Consider the following 17,414-nt stretch of genomic DNA (forward strand, 5'->3'; position numbering starts at 1 on the left):
CTGGCTAGTGCCACAGCCGACTGTATTAACCTGGCTAATACTGCTCTCGCCCCACTCTGGTGCTTCTCGGAGACCTTGGCCCACACAATTCATGTGCCCAGCCTGAACCTCTTTCAGAGGCTGATCCTTACAAGTGGCCGGCCTACACCTGCACTGTGGATTTCTAATAATTTCCTAAAAGCCTTGGCCTGTAGTTCAGTGGGTTAGAGTGTGATGCCAGTATGTCAGGGTTGTGGGTTTGATCTCCTTGCAGATTGCACATGGAAGAGGCAACCAGTGAATGCGTGAATAAGTGGGACAAAAAGATCTCTATCTCTCTCCCCCTCCCTCTCTTACTCTCCTTCTAAAATTAATTTTAGAAAATCAAAAATCTCTCAAAGGTCCACAAACCCCAAACAAGCAGCCGCTGGCCTCAGTGTGCCCCACACCACTTGCTAAGCGACTGCAAACTTGGCACTTGTGGCAGCAAGGCTCATTTCACAGAATAGCCACTCCCAGGTTTTTCCAAGCCCTACCAAATTCAGACCACTTTGTAGTTCCTACCAGGTGGCTCTGGGCTGGACACAGGCAGCAGCTGACCTTGGCCTACACAAGAGCCCCTCTACGAAGCCAGGAACCATCACACCTACCTGGTGGTGGGCTTTAGATCACAACAGAACACCCAATTAGCCCTACAAATGACACACCCACAGGGTGGACTTGGCAGGCACTGGAACCCCACTAAAACAAATCTCGCTCCATGGGGTAAGCTCCCACACAACCTCTTGTCCACTATAGTCTTAGCCAGTCCTCACTCACTGATGTGCTGACAGAAATCAAGGCTGAACCACAACATACAACCCACAATAAAGGTCACCCGTGGAGCACACAGCTAAGGTGACCAGGGGGACTGGGCCCCACAGAAAACTGACTACTTGAGGTCACCCTGCCAGCATTGGGAGACACAGAAGACTTACCTAATACATAGAGACAAACACAGGGAGGCAGCCAAAATGAGACAAAGAAATATGTCCCAAGTGAAAGAATAGGACAAAACTCCAGAAAAAGAACTAAATAAAATGGAGGCAAGCAATCACCACATGCAAGTTCACAATACTGGTTATAAAGATGCTCACTCAACTTAGGGGAAGAATAGATGATATCAGTGAGAATGTCAGTAAATAGGGAAAAAAAGGAGATAGAAAACAAAAAAAGAACCAGTCAGAAATGAAGAATACAGTAACTGAAATGAAGAATACATTAGATGGAATCAACAGCATGTTGGATGAAGCAGAGGATTGAATCAGCAACTTAGAAAACAAGACAGCTAAAATCACCCAGTCGGAACAGCAAAGAGAAAAAAGAGTCATATAAAATGGGGTCTCATAAGGGACCTGTGGGACGTTGAGTATGACAGCATTTGTATCATAGGCGTGCTGGAAGGAGAAGAGATAGAGTAAGGGATTGAAACCCTATTTAAAGAAATGATAAAAAACTATTTCACTTATACGTGGAATCTAAAAACAAATAAACAAAACAGAAACAAATTCATAGAAAACAAACTGATGAATACCAGATGGGAGAGGGGTAGAGGGCTGGGTGAAAACGGTGAGGTGGTTAAGAAATACAAATTGGCGGTTACAAAGTTTTCACAGGAATGTAAAGTACAGCTTAGGGAATATAGTCAACGCTGTATGGTGTCAGGCAGGTGCAAGACTTACCAGGGGAATCACTTTGTAAGTTACTTAAGTGTCTAATCACTGTGCTGTATACTTGAAACTAATGCAGTATTGAATGCCAACTATAATTGAAATTTTATTTTTTATTTTTATTTTTAATTGAATTTATTGAGGTGACATTTGTTAACAAAATGATATAGGTTTCAGGTGTACAGTTCTATAAGACATCATCTGTATATTGTATTGTGTGTTCACCACCCCAGATCAAGTCTCCTTCCGTCACCATTTATCCACCCTTTACTCTCTTCTACCTCCTTCCACCCCCTTTCCCCTCTGGTCATCACCATGCTGTTGTGTGTGTCTAAGACGTTTTTTATTTTTGCTTAACTTCACCTTTTTCATCCAGCCCTGCAACTTCCCTCCCCTCTGATAGCTGTCAGTCTATTCTCTATCTATGAGTCTGTTTCTATTTTGTTGGTTAGTTTATTTTGTCCATTACATTTCACTTAACATAATGCTCTTCAGGCCCATCCATGCTGTCACAAAGGGTGAGATTCCCATCTTTTTTGTGGCTAGGTAGTATTCCATTCTGGAAATGTACTATAGCTTCAATATTTACTCATGTACTGATGGGCACTTGGGCCACTTCCAAATCTTAGCTATTGTAAATAACACTGCAACGAAGATAGGAATGCATATAGTCTTTTCAATCAGTGTTTTGGCTTTCTTTGGGTATATCCCAGAAGTAGAATAGTTGAGTCATAAGACGGTTCTATTCTTAATTTTTTGAAGTAACTCCATACTGCTTCCACAGTAGCAGTACCAGTCTGCATTCCCACCAGCAGTGTATAAGAATTCCCTTTTCTCCACATCCTCACCAACACTTGTTTGTTGACTTATTGATGACAGCCATTCTGACAGATTTGAGGTGATGTCTCTGTGTGGTTTTAATTTACATTTCTCTGATGATTAGTGACATTGAGCATCTTTTTATATGACTATTGGCCATCTGTACGTCCTCTTTGGAGAAGTGTCTATTCAGGTCCTTTGCCCATTTTTTAATTGGATTGGTTTTTGTTTGGGGTTTTTTTCAGTGTTCAGTTGAATGAGTTCTTTATAAATTTTGGATATTAATTCCTTATTAGATGTATTATCAGTCAATATGTTATCCCCTTCAGTGGGTTGTCTTTTCATTTTGTTGGTGGTTTCCTTTGCTATTCAGAAACTTTTTAATTTGATGTAGTATCATTTGTTTATTTATTCTTTTCTTTCCCTTGCCCAAGGAGACACATCAGAAATAATACTGCTACTAGAAATGTCTGAGATTTTACTGCCTATGTATTCTTCTAGGATTTTTATGGTGTTTGAGTCTTACATTTAAGTCTTTAACCCATTACGAGTTTATCCTTGTGTATGTTGTAAGAAAGTGGTCTAATTTTATTTATTTTGCACCTGTCTAATTTTCACATCATTTACTGAAGACTGTCCTTACCCCATTGTATATTCTTCACTTTTTTATCAAATAGTAATTGACCATAAAGGTGTGGGCTTATTTTGGGACTTTCTATTCTATTCCATGATTTTTATGTCTGTTTTTATACCGTACCATGCTGTTTTGATTACTATGTAGTATAGTTTGGTATCAGGTAGCATGGTCCCTCTTCTTCTTTCTCAAGATTGCCATGGCTGTTTAGGGTCTTTTGTGGTTCCATGTAAATTTTTGGAATATTTTTCCTAGTTCTGTGAAATATGCCATTGGTATCTTGATAAAATATCTTTGAATCTATAGATTGCTTTGGGTAGTACAGACACTTTAATTAATGTGAATTCTTCCTATCCATAAACGTGGTATGTGCTTCCACTTATTTGTATCTTCTTCAATTTCTTTCATCAGTGTTGTGCAGCTCTCTGAGTACAAGTGTTTTACATATTTGGTAAAATTTATTCCTAGGTATTTTATTCTTATTGGAGCAATTGTGAGTGGGATTTTCTTCTTTAGTTTCTCTTTTGGATATTTCATTATTAGTGAATAAAAAATGCAACTGATTTCTAGATATTTATTTTGTATCTTGCTACTTTACTGAATTCACTTACCAGTTACAGCATTTTTTTGTGTGTGTGGAATCTTTAGGGTTCTCTCTATATATTCATGTCATATGCAAATAATGACAGTTTTACTTCTTCCTTTCCAATTTGGCTGCTCTTTATGTCTTCTTTTTGCCTGATTCCTGTGGCTAGGCTTCCAGTACTATGTTAAATAAGTGGTGAAAGTGCACATCCCTGTCATGTTTCTGTCTGAAGGGAAACACTTGTAGTTTTTGCCCATTGAGTATAATGTTGGCTGAGGTTTGTCATATATTATATGGCTTTTATTACATTGAGGTATATTCCCTCTGTTCTCACTTTGCTGAGAGTTTTATCATAAATAGGTGCTGGATTTTATCAAATGCTTTTTCTGTATCTAATGATCATGTGGTTTTTATCCTTTATTTTGTTTATGTGGTATATCACATTTATTGATTTGTAGATATTACACCAATCTTGCACCCTTGGAATAAATCCCACTTAATTATGGTATATGATCTTTTTAATGTATTGCTGAATCCAGTTTGCTAATATTTTGTTGAGGATGTTAGTATCTATGTTCATCAGAGATATGACCAATAATATTCTTTCTTTGTAGTGTCTTTATTTGGTTTTGGAATTAGGATAATGCTGGCCTCATAAAATGAGCTTGGAAGTCTTTCTTCCTCTTGAAATTTTTGGAGTAGTTTGAGAAGGATAGGTATTTTTCTTTGAGTGTTTGCTAAAATTCACCTGTGAAGCCACCTAGTTTAGGACTTTTGTTTTGGGGGAGTTTTTTGATTACTGCTTCAATGTCACTAGTTGTAATCTGTCTATTCAGACTCTCTGATTCTTCCTGATTCAATCTTGGGAGATAGTGTTTTCCTGGGAACTTATCTGTTTCTTCCAGATAGTCCAATTTGTTGGCATATAGTAGTTCTTAATATTTTCTTACAGTCCTTTGTATTTTTTTGGTGTCAGTTGTTACTTCTTTTTCATTTCTGAATTTATATGTACATACATATCTGTCACTGATTATTTTAAATGTAAATAAAATAAATTCTTCAATCAAAAAATAAAGGATGATTGAATGGGTTCAAAAAAAAAGCAAGACCCATCTATATGTTGCATACAGGAAACTCTTTTCAGATCTAAGGACATACACAGACTAAAAGTATAGGGATGGGAAAAGATATTCCATGCTAATGGAAATGTAAAGAAACTGGAGTAGCAATACTATATCCAACAAAATAGGCTTTAAGCAAAGCCTATAACAAAAGTCAAAGAAGTCAATTACATCATGATACAAGGGTCAACCCAACAAGAAGATATAGTAATGGTAAATATTTATTCCAACATAGGAATACTTACATATATAAAGCCAATATTAACAGACATAAATGGAGAAATTGACACTAATACAATAAGAGTAGGGAACTTTAATACCCCTCTGACATCAATGGACAAATCATCTAGACAGAATCAATAAGGAACCATCAGCTGTAAACAATACATTATAGCAGGTGGACTTATTCGATATATACAGAACATTCCATTCAGAAGCAACAAAATACACATTTTTATCAAGTGCACATGGAATACTGTCTGGGATAGATCACATGTTAGGCCACAAAACAAATGTCAGTCAATGTAAGAAGATTAAAATCATATCAAACATGTTTTCTGACCACAATGGTATGAAACTAAATCTCAGTTACATGGAAAAAACTGGAAGAAATTACAAATATAATAAACAAACATGTTGTTTAGTAACAACATGCTACTAAACAACCAATCAGTCAAAACAAAGAAACAGAGGCTTTAAAAATAAAGCCAAGGCAAATGAAAATACAAACACAACATTCCAAGACCTATGGAAACAGCAAAAACACTTCTAAGAAGGGAGTTCATAGAGATACAGGCCCTATCTCAATAAACAAGAAAAATTCGATCTAACTTTATACCTAAAGGAACTAAGATACTAAAAATGGGGGGTGGGGAGTCAATGAAACTAAGACCAGATTTTTTAAAATATAAATACTGATAAATCTTAAGCCAGATTCATCAAGGAAAAAAAGCCCAAGTATATAAACACAAAATAAAGATGTTATAGCTGATACCTACAGGAATACAAAGAATTATAAGAGACGATTATAAACAATTATATACCAAACAAATTCAACAACCCAGAAGCAATGGATAAATTTATAGGAATATACAATCTTCCAAGAATGAATCATAAATAAAAAGAAAATGTGAATAGACCAATTACTGGTAAGGAGGTTGAATTAGTAATCCAAAAATTCCGCACAAACAAAAGTCCAGAACCAGATGGCTTCACTGGTTGCTTCTACCAAACACTTAAACAAGATTTAATACATGTTCTTCTCAAACTATTCCAGAAAAATTGAAGAGGAGGGAATACTTCTAAACTTACTTTTTGAGGCCAGCATTACTCTGATACCAAAACCAGAGAAAGACACCATAAAGAAAGAATATTACAGGCCAGTATCCCCAATGAACATAGATATAAAAATCCTCAACAGAACATTAGCAAGCTGCAATCAATCTTACACTAAAGGACTATATACCACATTCAGCTGGGATTTATTCCAGAGATGCAAGGATGGTTCAATGTGCACAAGTCAGTCGCCCTGATACACCACATTAACAGAGTGAAAGATAAAAATCATACGATCACACCAATAGATGCAGAAAAAGCACCTGACAAAATTCAACATCTATTTTTGCCAAAAACTCTCATGAGGGTGGGTCTAGAGGGAACATACCTCAATATAATAAAAGCCATTTGTGGCAGATCCACAGCCAACATCATACTCAGTGGTGAGCAGCTGAAAGAATCAGGAATGAGACAAGTCAGCTCTCACCACTTTTATTCAACATAGTGTTGGAAGTCCCAGCCACAGTAATTAGGCAAGAAAATAATTAAAAGGCTTAACTTCGAAAAGTAGAACTGCCACTATTTGCAAATGACATGACACTATGTAGAAAGCCCTAAAGACTCCCATCAAAAAGCTATTAGATACAAGTTGCAGGATACAAAATTAATATACAGAAATCTATGGCATTCCTGTACACTAATAATGAACTGTCAAAAATAAAACAATTCCATTCACAATTGTATCTAAAAGAATGAAGTAACCTAGGAATAAATTTAACCAAGGGACATATAAGACCTGTATATTGAATACTACAGGATATTAATGAAAGAAATTGATGAAGACACAAATGAAAAATATTTAGTGCTCATGAATTGGAAGAATCAATATTGTTAAAACGCCCACACTAATGAAAGCAATCTACAAATTCAGAGCAAGCCCTATCTAAATTTCAGTGCCATTTTTCATAGAGCTAAAAGAAATAATCCTAAAATTTGTGTGGAAGCACAAAAGACTCCAAATAGGCAAAGCAATCTTGAGAGGAAACAACAAAGCTTGACACATCCCCTTCCCTGGTTTCACACTATTAGTATATTACAAATCCATAATAATCAAAACAGTATGGTACTGGCATGAAAATAGACATATAGATCAATGGAACAGAATAGAGAACCAGAAATTAAACCTACACCTATATGGTCAGCTAATCTATGTAAAAGAAGGCGTGACTATACAATAGGGAAAAGAAAGTTTCCCCATTGAACTGAACCCTGCCTTACACCATATGCAAAAAATAATTAAAAATGGATTAAAGACTTGAATGTAAGTCTAGAAGAAAACATTGGCAGAAGACATTTACCAATTGTAAGGGGTTAATATTCAAAATATATGAACAACATATACAACTCAATAACAAACAAGGAAACAATTCAATTAAAAAATGCCCTGGCTGGTATGGCTCAGCCAGCTCACTCAGGCCGGCTTGCAAAACAAAAAGACTGCAGAGGTGAACAGTCAGTACCGCTCCAAGAGGCCAGGCCCAGCACTCACTGAACTCTGTGCCTAGCCACCAGTGGGCACATGCAGTGAGTCATGTAGTCTTTCAGTTCCAACCTCATGTCTCGTATCCTATTCAGAAAAAACTACTAGGAGATGACTAAGAAACAGGAGTTTTAAAAAAATTCTATCTATACAAAACATATTTAATAAAAGGCTGGTACTCAGTACATAAACAGTTCTCACAACTCAATATTTAAAAAAAGCCCAGTAATTTTAAAAATGGGTAAGAAATTTGAAACACATTTCATCAAAGTAGATACAAAAATGGTGAATAAATACATGAAAAGATGCTTATCATTGGCCATTAGGAAAATACAAACAGATATCACTAAAGTAAAGATTTTTAACTGGCAGTGCTAAGTATTGAAGAGGATACAGAACAGTTGGAACTCTTATACATGTTGATGGGAATGCAAAATGGTACAGCCACTGTGAAAAAGTTAGGCTTTAAAAAAAAGTTATGCACTTACCATACAGCCTAGCAGTCCTACTCCTTGACATTTATACAACAGAAATGAAAACATATATCCACACAAAAACCTGTACATCAACATCTATAGCAGCTTTATTTGTAATTGCCAAAAACTGGAAACCACCCAAATGTCCCGGCAGTCAGATGAACAAGTAATGGTATTTCTATAGAATGGAATATTACTCTGCAGTAAAAAGGAGCTGATAACCTATGTCAGCATGACTGACTCTCCAACGCGCTATGCTAACTGAACGAAGCTACACTTAGAAGGCTTTATACTGTATGACTCCATTTTATAAAACATTCTAGAAAAGACGAAACTGTTGTGACAGAAAGATCACTGGTTATGTATGACAGGAGGGAATTGATTACAAAGGAAATGGAGAAATTTGGGGATGAAAATTTTTATACCCCCAAAATCAGACTTTTAAAATTTTCCATATTTGGAAATAATTTATTTTATGCTCAAGTCTGTAGCTAAATGGGCAGTTGATGGATCCCTGAGGTGAGGGATTTCTTCAGGCAGTTTTTGCTCTGGAAGCCTATGCATGCCTTTTCTGAAGCATTTGACAAACTGTCATATGGCTCTTTTCTACCACCATTATGTTAATAATGAGTCTCTGTTCCCCATCCAGGCCACTTTCAAGTCCTTATCATTCTTCTGGCCTTCCAGTTTTATGTTGGGCCTGAGTCTCTTTTTGGCTAAATATGTTTTCCTACCACAGGTACCACAGTCCCTTTCCTCTGATTTCTCCATCAGCCAAACAGATCACTTCAGAGCTTTGCTCCTTATAGAGAGATTTTTGGTCTTCCAGTGCATGGTCTTAAATCCATCTGTGGCTCAAGTCAGAGGCTTCCATGTTCTGCACCAGCAGTATGTCACTGTACCCCTTTTCTACCCCTAGCCTTAGCCTACCAGCTGCCAACCAGCACTGAGTTTTCCGGTAACAATCGTGGCAATAAAGGGGAAGAGAAGGAAGTCGAAACCCTGAGTCTGTGTATTAAGAGACTGTATTTTGGAACCCCAAACATCCTTGGTCACATAGGCACTGGTCCTGTCTCCCTAGAGATTTAATTCCACTCACCCTTGGATATATTCCTGGAGAAACATTTACATAGTAATATGTGCTGCAGCACTTAAAATTGTTAATTGGAGATTGAATTACTTGTCAGCTTTTAAAAAATGTAGTCCTCTCAGGTCAGGGAGGAAGGTGTTAGCAGCATGGGTAGATGAGCTATTGCATTTTTTTCTTCCTGTCCTCTCGTTTCTCCCCCTCCCTTTTCCTCTCTCTCATCCTTCCTCCTTTCTTTTGTCTCTATTTTATCACTCCCTGCTCCCACTTACTCTTTCCATCTCTGTCTCTCTTTCTGCCTTAGCCAAACCTTTTTCAATAACCCGACAGACCCCAGAGTGAATCTAAAATCATGGGTGAAGTCCAGAGGTGATGATTGCTCAGGAAATTTACAAAACCCCTCCTCAGACCCTCTTGAGAATGGAAATATCCTGATGAGAAGGAGGATTGCTACAAGGACCCAGCTTGCGTCTCTCAATTCCCTGATGCAGGAAGAATTTTATACTCCCTGCTTCTTTAAATAAAAGATTGCCCTGACCCACCTAGGATTGTTGAACGGGGGAAAATCTGGGTAAAGGCGGGGAAAGCAGTGGTAGACTTCATTTTTTATTCCACTGATATGCATCATTATTTTTCACATCTTGAGCATATGATTGCAAACATTTGCCTATAAGTCTGAGAGTCCCCAACATAATGTGTATATTGGGACAAAAGCAATTTTTAAGAAAATTGAGCTAAGTTGCATCTATGAAACTTGGAAATCTTGATGCCTGAGCTGACAAATAATCCTGACAAGTAAATACTACCCTCATTCAGCATTACATAGTGATTTCATTTGCACAAAACTTCACAGTGCTATGCCACTTCAGTCAAACGTCAGGAGCTCTGGGGAAAAGAAGAACAAGTTTATCTTGATCACCAAAAAGGGATGTAAGGGAGAGAGAAAGCCGTATATTAGACTGTTTTTGTTGCCTGTCAGCTGCAGTAAACCTGAGCTGTTTGCAGTGTCTCTAGATAAGCAGCAAGAGCAGCAGAGGCCGTGGCATGTATGTGTGACTGCATGTGCTTGAACCCCCCAAATTCCTAGAGGCTATGTAGCATCTTTGGTAGAACCTTTAACAGTGTGTGTCTGCTAATCACTGGCTTCTGTGAGGTGCCCTTAATTCTCAGGTCTGCCAGTCCCAATGAATAAAATGCTGGATGGGGCTTAAATTTATTGAGAGTAGATGAGGATCCTCTTTCCTCTCAGACTCAGCCCTTCTTCAGTTCTGCTGGCATGGGGACTCTTCAGGTGGTGCCTGTTTTTAATATGACCTGGCACTGCTTCTTCACTTAGACCTGGGGAGCAGCGAGGTGGGACCTCAGGAGAGGCGCCTCTGTCTGGATGGCCCCTGTGTTTAAATGGTTCTTGATGCTTGTCGGGCAGATAAGTTAAAAGTTTTTATCATGGTGTAGAAAATGTGAGAGGAATAATTTGGGGAGTGGAAGATGGCAAGCAACTTGACTTATATAGAAATGCTCTATGTCAAGTTGAAAAAAACTGGCAAATGAAACTCACCTTCTTCATGAAAATATTATACTCATGAGAGTTGTTTACCCCCAATTTTTTCTGTAGAAGGTTGGTAGGGCAACATATGGAGGAATGAAATAGTGGCTCTGTCTGTGCGGGCTGCCGTCCGTGTCTCCCTGGATGCTGTTCAGGGTGTGGGTGTCCGTTCCAGTGGGATCATTTCAGGATTAGGCAGAATGGGTTTTGTCCTAGCCCAGATTCTGCTGCTTTGGTTGGAGCTTTTGTTCTGAAGTATTCTCAAATCATTAAAACCACTTGAGTCAGCAATGACCCCTATAAATCAGGAGCTATTGTGTGTGCCCTCATTCTACTGGTGCGTGCTCCACACATACGGTCATTGAAGATGAACCGGAGGGTACGGCTTTCTCTTCACCGACTGTTTAGCGACTATGATTGTTAGCATTTGTTTGTGGCTAGTGAAGCAGGTTTCATTTCTCTGCCTCCTTCCCCTCCCCACCCCCGACCTCCTAAGATAAGGCTGGACAGAGAGAGCCATTCACAGACTCTGTTAGTCTGTCCTGTATTTCTTCTCTTTAATTCCCAAATTAAATGAACCTTCTCACATGAGAAACATTTCTTTAGGCCAGAACTAATGTTTTGGGTTGTGGTAACCCCTGGTCAGGTTCCTTTCTGAATCCAGAAGGGGAGAAATGGAGAACTGCTGCCTTTGCAGAACAACGCCGAAGTGTCAGAACCTGAGTTTCCACTTGTGAGGGAAGACCTGCTAAGGTATTAAATTCTTGCTCCTTCCAAGTTTGTCCCGCATTTGTCTGTAAGAATATGGTGGGGGGGGGGGGGGCAAGCAGCAGAGCCTCGGGGAGTAGCGCAATCCAGGATGCTCTCCGTCTCCGAAAGGAGGCGCAGGGCCAGCTCGGGAAGGGCTACTTGATCAGCTAAGCGGCTCTTGGTCTGCTCTGGTCCCTTCGCTGGTTCTTTACTGGTCCCCCACTCGTTTTGGAGAGATGTGAGATTCTAAGTGGTTGGATATTACCAAGCACTAAAGACTGTTTCATAGGAGAGAGAACAGTGTTTCTTAGTAGAAAGTGGTCCAGCTCTCTCTCTCTCAAGCAAGCAAGGTTCTTGGCTCCTGACACAGACTATGAATATCAGATATTCAGGGTCAGCAGCATGCCTCCTTTTTATTTCTTTTCCCCCTTTCAATTATATTTTAATAATTAAAAATACTGCTGATCACACCGAATGACTTCTGGCAGAGAGGCAGTCTGTCCCAGAAGGACCAGTTGTGGGCCATCAGGTTTATGACGCCCATAAAACCAGAGCCAGATCGGAAGGAGCACAGCTTCCCCCAGTGACAGGGTTTCTGCTTCCACTAGGGCCCCCCATCCATTCACTGCTTTGGATAATTTGTTTTGTTTTGGATTTTTTATTCGGTTCTGTTTCCTGATACGTGTGCAAGTGTGCATATGTGCAAACCTTAAAAGATATAAATGAAACAGGTGTGTAATGCCCTCTGCCTGTTAGAAAGACTAAAGCCATAAAAATAACAAACGGCATGTATTTGCTAGAATGTCAAAGTTATGAGTTTATTTTGTAATGATGTGCTCCTGCCTTCATGAGGTAAACTGGCCGTGGCGGAGGTGTTATTAGTAATATGGACTCAGTGGAGCAGAAAGCCGAGTGACCGGGAGATCAGTGTATCCGTCAGAGAGAGGGCAAATGGAAAGAGACAGCAGGAGAATGAGAAAAGAGCCTCAGTGCCTGGGCTGAGATTAAAGACAGACTGAGAGGAGGATGGGAGCCCAGTGGTCAGATGGGGTCTCCCCTGTTCCTGGGGCTCCGTCAGAGGAGCTGCCAGCATGCTGCTCAGCTCAGGTCTGCCTGCAAGGGCTTGTTCTCTGCACTTACTTCTCAAGGAGAGCGGTAATCTGAGAGCAGTTTGGCTTTCTGTATTGTTTTCAGAAGAGTCTCTTCCACCCTTCCTAGATGAACATTGAATGGAACCAATGCCAGTTGGGTCACACTGCGGTGATTACTTTGGTCACCAACTTCCTCAGCCTTTGGAGGGTCTTGATGTAGGGGCTGACCCAGCAGCATACTGGGGAACCTCTCAAAGCTCCTAACAAGTAGGGGCAAATGGAAATGTACAGGCAGAACTTGCTGGTCTTTCAGCTCATTAGCTTCTACCCCAGAGACCGGAATGAATAAAAGTTGGTAAGGAAGAAATGTTGTTCCACAGTTATTTTCTAAAGGAGGAAGGGAGAGGGAAAAGAAAAGGTAAAATACAGTAAGTGCTCTACAACTGTTCAGAGCTCTCCAGGGCTCCCCTGGATGACTGGCAATTACTACACACTCAGCAGTTTGCGACAGTCAGTGATCAGGCTGCCCGGCTTCCATCTGCTGGGTCAGAAAGCCTCCCTCCCTAGAAGAAATTATTAATCAATCTTCAAGAGAAAAAGAAACCCTGCAATTTCCAAGTTCAAGAATATTTCTGTCTTCCTTTTTTCTTCTTTAAAGGACACTGTGTGGTTTCCAATTGCAGACGCCCTTCAGCCTCACAAGGGTTAAACTCCAGGGAGGCCCTGGGGGTTGAGGCCTCCTTCCCTGGAACCTTGGGAGGGAAGGACAGAGGGAGGAGAGGCGGGCTTGGGTATAAATCACTGCCCTGCACCCAGCACACAAAGGAATGTAGGCGGAGGGTTCAGGTCTGCATCAGGAGTTGCTTCAGGATTTTGCCAGCCTTAGGGCTTATGTGTGCGGACCACCTTCAAAAATCAAAGACAAGGGGAAAAGTAATCCTCAAAAAAAGAAAAAGAGGCACCCAAACCTCATAGCACTTCTTTAACTGAGACTTGCCTCTGAAGATTGTCAAAGACAGGCACATTACCTCTTTTGTGTCCATGCGGTAACTCTGCCAGGCCTGCCGATCATGAGGGGGCCGCTGGCCTGGGGTCCCAGCCTCACCCACCACCATGGTTTCAGCTCAGACTTGGAATATGCTGTGCATATCTGTGAAGGCTTGGAGAGAGGGAAGGAGTCTTGCTGGTCCTTAAATTGCAACTGTATATGTGATTGTTTAAAAGTGTTTCCCTTTGTTGTTGTTGTTGTTTTCTAAGGGTGGGGTTTTTTTGTTTGTTTGATTTTGGGACCAAGGTCCAGATAGTCCCTTTGAAAAAACAAGTCTGAGAAGCTGGAGTCTCTGTCTTGTGGAGGAAAGTACCCATTGTAGTGAGAATCACAAAAATGACTTTGCCTTTATTTCTGTCAAGACAAGTGTCTCCTCTCTTTTTTGTTTCTCTAGGTTCTCGGGCGGGAAGTCTATACCTCCAATAACCAGCTCGGTGGCATCCAGATCATGCACAACAATGGGGTGACCCACAGCACTGTTTGTGATGACTTCGAGGGGGTTTTCACTGTCCTGCACTGGCTGTCTTACATGCCTAAGGTGAGCCCTTCCCACCCAGCACTGACACAGCCCCTGGCCATTCGGACGCAGCCTCCTGCCTCTGCACTTGAGATCTCTTAATAGTGCAGGACTTTTTAAATGAAATAGTCCTCTGAAAGTGGTTTTATTTATTTTTTTCTCTTAGAGCCAGCTTTTGCCTTCTACCTTTAAAATGCCTTCGGATTTCATTGGCTAGGTCCCTTTCTGATGTTTTCCACCCACGGAAGCTTTCATGGCCTACCCAGGCTCCGATCCCGGCATATTAGGGCTTTCTCCTCATTGTGGGTTTTCTCATTTTAATAGCCATCCCTTTCTCTGGGGAGCTTCCCAGAAGGCCTGGGCACAATGAAATCAACAATCAGAAGGCACCACTTTGGGCCACGCTCCTACATGGGACTTGAGATTTCCTCATGTTCCCCAGGGCTTGGCCCACTTTTGGCTGATGATTGGGACTCTTGGATGTCGTTCCATATGTGGGCTCTGCTGCCTTTGTCGTGACTGTTGCTGAGTTGGAGTATAAGACGGTTGTTTACTGATTGCTGTGCTCTTTCCCTCCCACTCTCAGAGTGTAAACACTTCCGTTCCCATCCTGAATTCCAAGGATCCTATAGACAGAAACATCGAGTTTGTTCCCACAAAGGCCCCGTATGATCCTCGATGGATGCTGGCAGGCCGTCCGCACCCAAGTAGGTATATGTTTTAAGGATTCCGTGGCCCCTGGCCCTCAGCCTTTCTGTTGTTTTTTCTGGCACAAACCGATTTCTGCACAATAGCATGTGACCAAGAAAATAGCTGCTAAGTACCTGGAAGTGAGGAAAATCTGGAAAATGATTTCTGAAGAAGAAGGTAGAAAACTCTTCAAGAGCAAATGAAAAATAGTAAGATGAGATTTACAAATCAGCCATTGAGTCATAAGTAGTCTAGTCACTAATATATTTCTTCTATTTGTTCTGCTCTTAAAGCACTTATTATTTAGTGGGTTCAAAGACTTTAACACAGTTAAATATAAGCCATAAAGTCCTAGAACTATAGGACCAGAATCTTGGACCATTCAGTTTCTGTGAACAGACCGACCAGATCAGTTTTAGAAACGGTCTTTGAGACACCACATGTACGGTTTGACCGCCCTTTTCTCAGCAAGCTGCTGCTGAGCACCGACCCTGCATGCGCCCTTCCTTTCTCGCGATATTGGTGATAGTGTTGGCACTTGCTTTAGTTATTAATGTGAGATCATTTATTCATGAAGAGACTGTCCAGAATTTTTAATTTTACAAATATAGAGAACAGGAGCAAGTTCTTCCTCCATGTTTATCTAATATACCCCTCTGTCTCGGCTGATTTTATCTAACTTTCAAAACAAAAACAAAGGTAACTCCATATAAGGCAAATGTACACTTTCATTTGTCAGTCTCTTTGGCTGTTTTCACAAACCATATTTATTAGGAAGCTCTTTTGTGAAGCCCCAAATCCCCCTGCTACATTTCAAATCTGGTTTTTTTTTTTCAGATTGTTTGAGAAAGTGCTCTTTTTTTGCACGTTTTTTGCTACTATTTCAAAGAAAGGCTATATCTTAAAGAAAAGTGGAATGCAGAAAATTAAATTTGAGTCATTGTGATTTTATTGAAAGAGAAAGAGGTCTTCATAAGTAAGACCTAATAAACCTTTGTGGGCGCCCACACTAAGCCAGGTGGTATGACAAAGCACTTTTGTATACATTGTCTTGTTTGGGCTTACTACCTCTCAGAGATACAAAGAGATCGTCGTTTTACAAGATCAGAGAAGTTAAATGACTTGTGCAAGGTCACGTAGCTATTACTTAGGACCTGGGGCTTCATCTGAAGCCTAATTATAGATAGTGCAGAAAAATCAGAGGAAGACTGATCATAATTTAAAATTTTACCTGTTGGCTTTCAATGCCTTTTCTTACTGATCTTAATAAAACTAAATAGTTTTTCTTACATAGCCAGAAAAATCACCATAGTAATCTTCTCCCTACTTTTCATTTTTATACCATTATTATGGTAACAACTATGAGTCCGAGATAAAATCTAGGACTTTTCTGGGAAAATTCAGAACAAAATTCAGTGAGTGTTCTCCTTGGACTTACTGGGAGCCATTTTAGCTGGCTTCTGAGTTCTACCTTTGAACTGAACATAGCCTGCTCTCCGAGGGCAGTAAAGCCCCCCACACTAGTTATAGCCCCCAGTCAACATATAAGGCAGGGAGGCTTTTAAAGAAGACATTTCCATTTTGAAATGAATTTTGTAATTCTAAATCATCATTATTGAAGTAAGAGTTGCAAAATGATCTAAGCACAGAAGTTAAAATTAGAGTATCCCAATACATTCAGAAATTTGGTTTAGAACCACCTTCAAAAATTGAGCTATCCTTCCTGGGGTGAACAGATGCGTGTGCATGTGAGTGTGTGTGTATGAGCAGGTGGGCATTATCTTAGTCATTATTAATGAGATCTATGGAATAAAGTGGAATTTGTGATGAACTAAGTTTTCTAGTTTTTGAATAATATTTTTTCACCGACTCCCTGGTAATTCATCCTGCTGTCTGTGTGCTGCTAACACTCGCTCCCAAACCGAGTGACTTCAGATTTTAATTTAGTGGAAACGTTAAAGAAAGCAGATGATTCCCTGTGATAAGTTAAAGCAGATATCTTCTCGGTGAAAAGTTAAAGTCATTTATTAGTGGAGATAGTGCTGTGATATTCTTCAAACTGACGCCCAACACGAGGCCAGAATCTAAACGATCAGCTTTGGGCTCACGATAGAGAGATAATTTTGAAATGGATGATCACATTTTACACTGGGGCCATAGAGGCAAGGAATGTAGAACACAGTAATTACAAGTTTAGTCCTGATAAAACACTCTCCATCCTGTTTAAGTCAGCAGAGGTTAGCTTGCTCAGATCTCCACTTTTAATTGGTTTTGGACTTGGGTTTTTAGGGGGCGGAGGGCCATGTTCAAATTAGAAGAATCGCTGAGAAACCATGAGCTGAGAAGGCAAGCTAGGAAGTTATTTGCAGAAGCTTTTATGGGGTCCTGGTCAAACATGGATACCTGTGGAGAAAAAACCTTTTGTTTTTGCCTCTTCTTCTTAAAGAAAGATGTTGAAAGTTACGTGTGTTGCCAGCGAAGGAAATTCTATGTGCAAGAGAGGCTAATGACATTAAGTGCATGCATCTTAACCATTATATTGTTTG

General features: G+C 40.0%; 1 protein-coding gene across 5 annotated transcripts in view; it reads left to right on the forward strand.

Annotated features, from left to right (window-relative positions):
- ACACA (acetyl-CoA carboxylase alpha) overlaps positions 1–17,414 on the forward strand; it is a 229,585-nt gene that overhangs the window by 173,760 nt on the left and 38,411 nt on the right. For all 5 annotated transcript variants that reach the window (XM_037070311.1, XM_037070313.1, XM_037070309.1 and 2 more), the window contains 2 exons: positions 14,056–14,199; positions 14,765–14,885. In XM_037070311.1, the coding sequence (XP_036926206.1) occupies positions 14,056–14,199; positions 14,765–14,885 (265 nt within the window). The remainder of the gene's footprint in view (positions 1–14,055; positions 14,200–14,764; positions 14,886–17,414) is intronic.

The sequence above is a fragment of the Sturnira hondurensis genome, unplaced genomic scaffold (assembly GCF_014824575.4).
Source record: "Sturnira hondurensis isolate 20B ecotype Veracruz unplaced genomic scaffold, ASM1482457v3 Scaffold0018728, whole genome shotgun sequence".
Lineage (NCBI taxonomy): Eukaryota > Metazoa > Chordata > Mammalia > Chiroptera > Phyllostomidae > Sturnira > Sturnira hondurensis.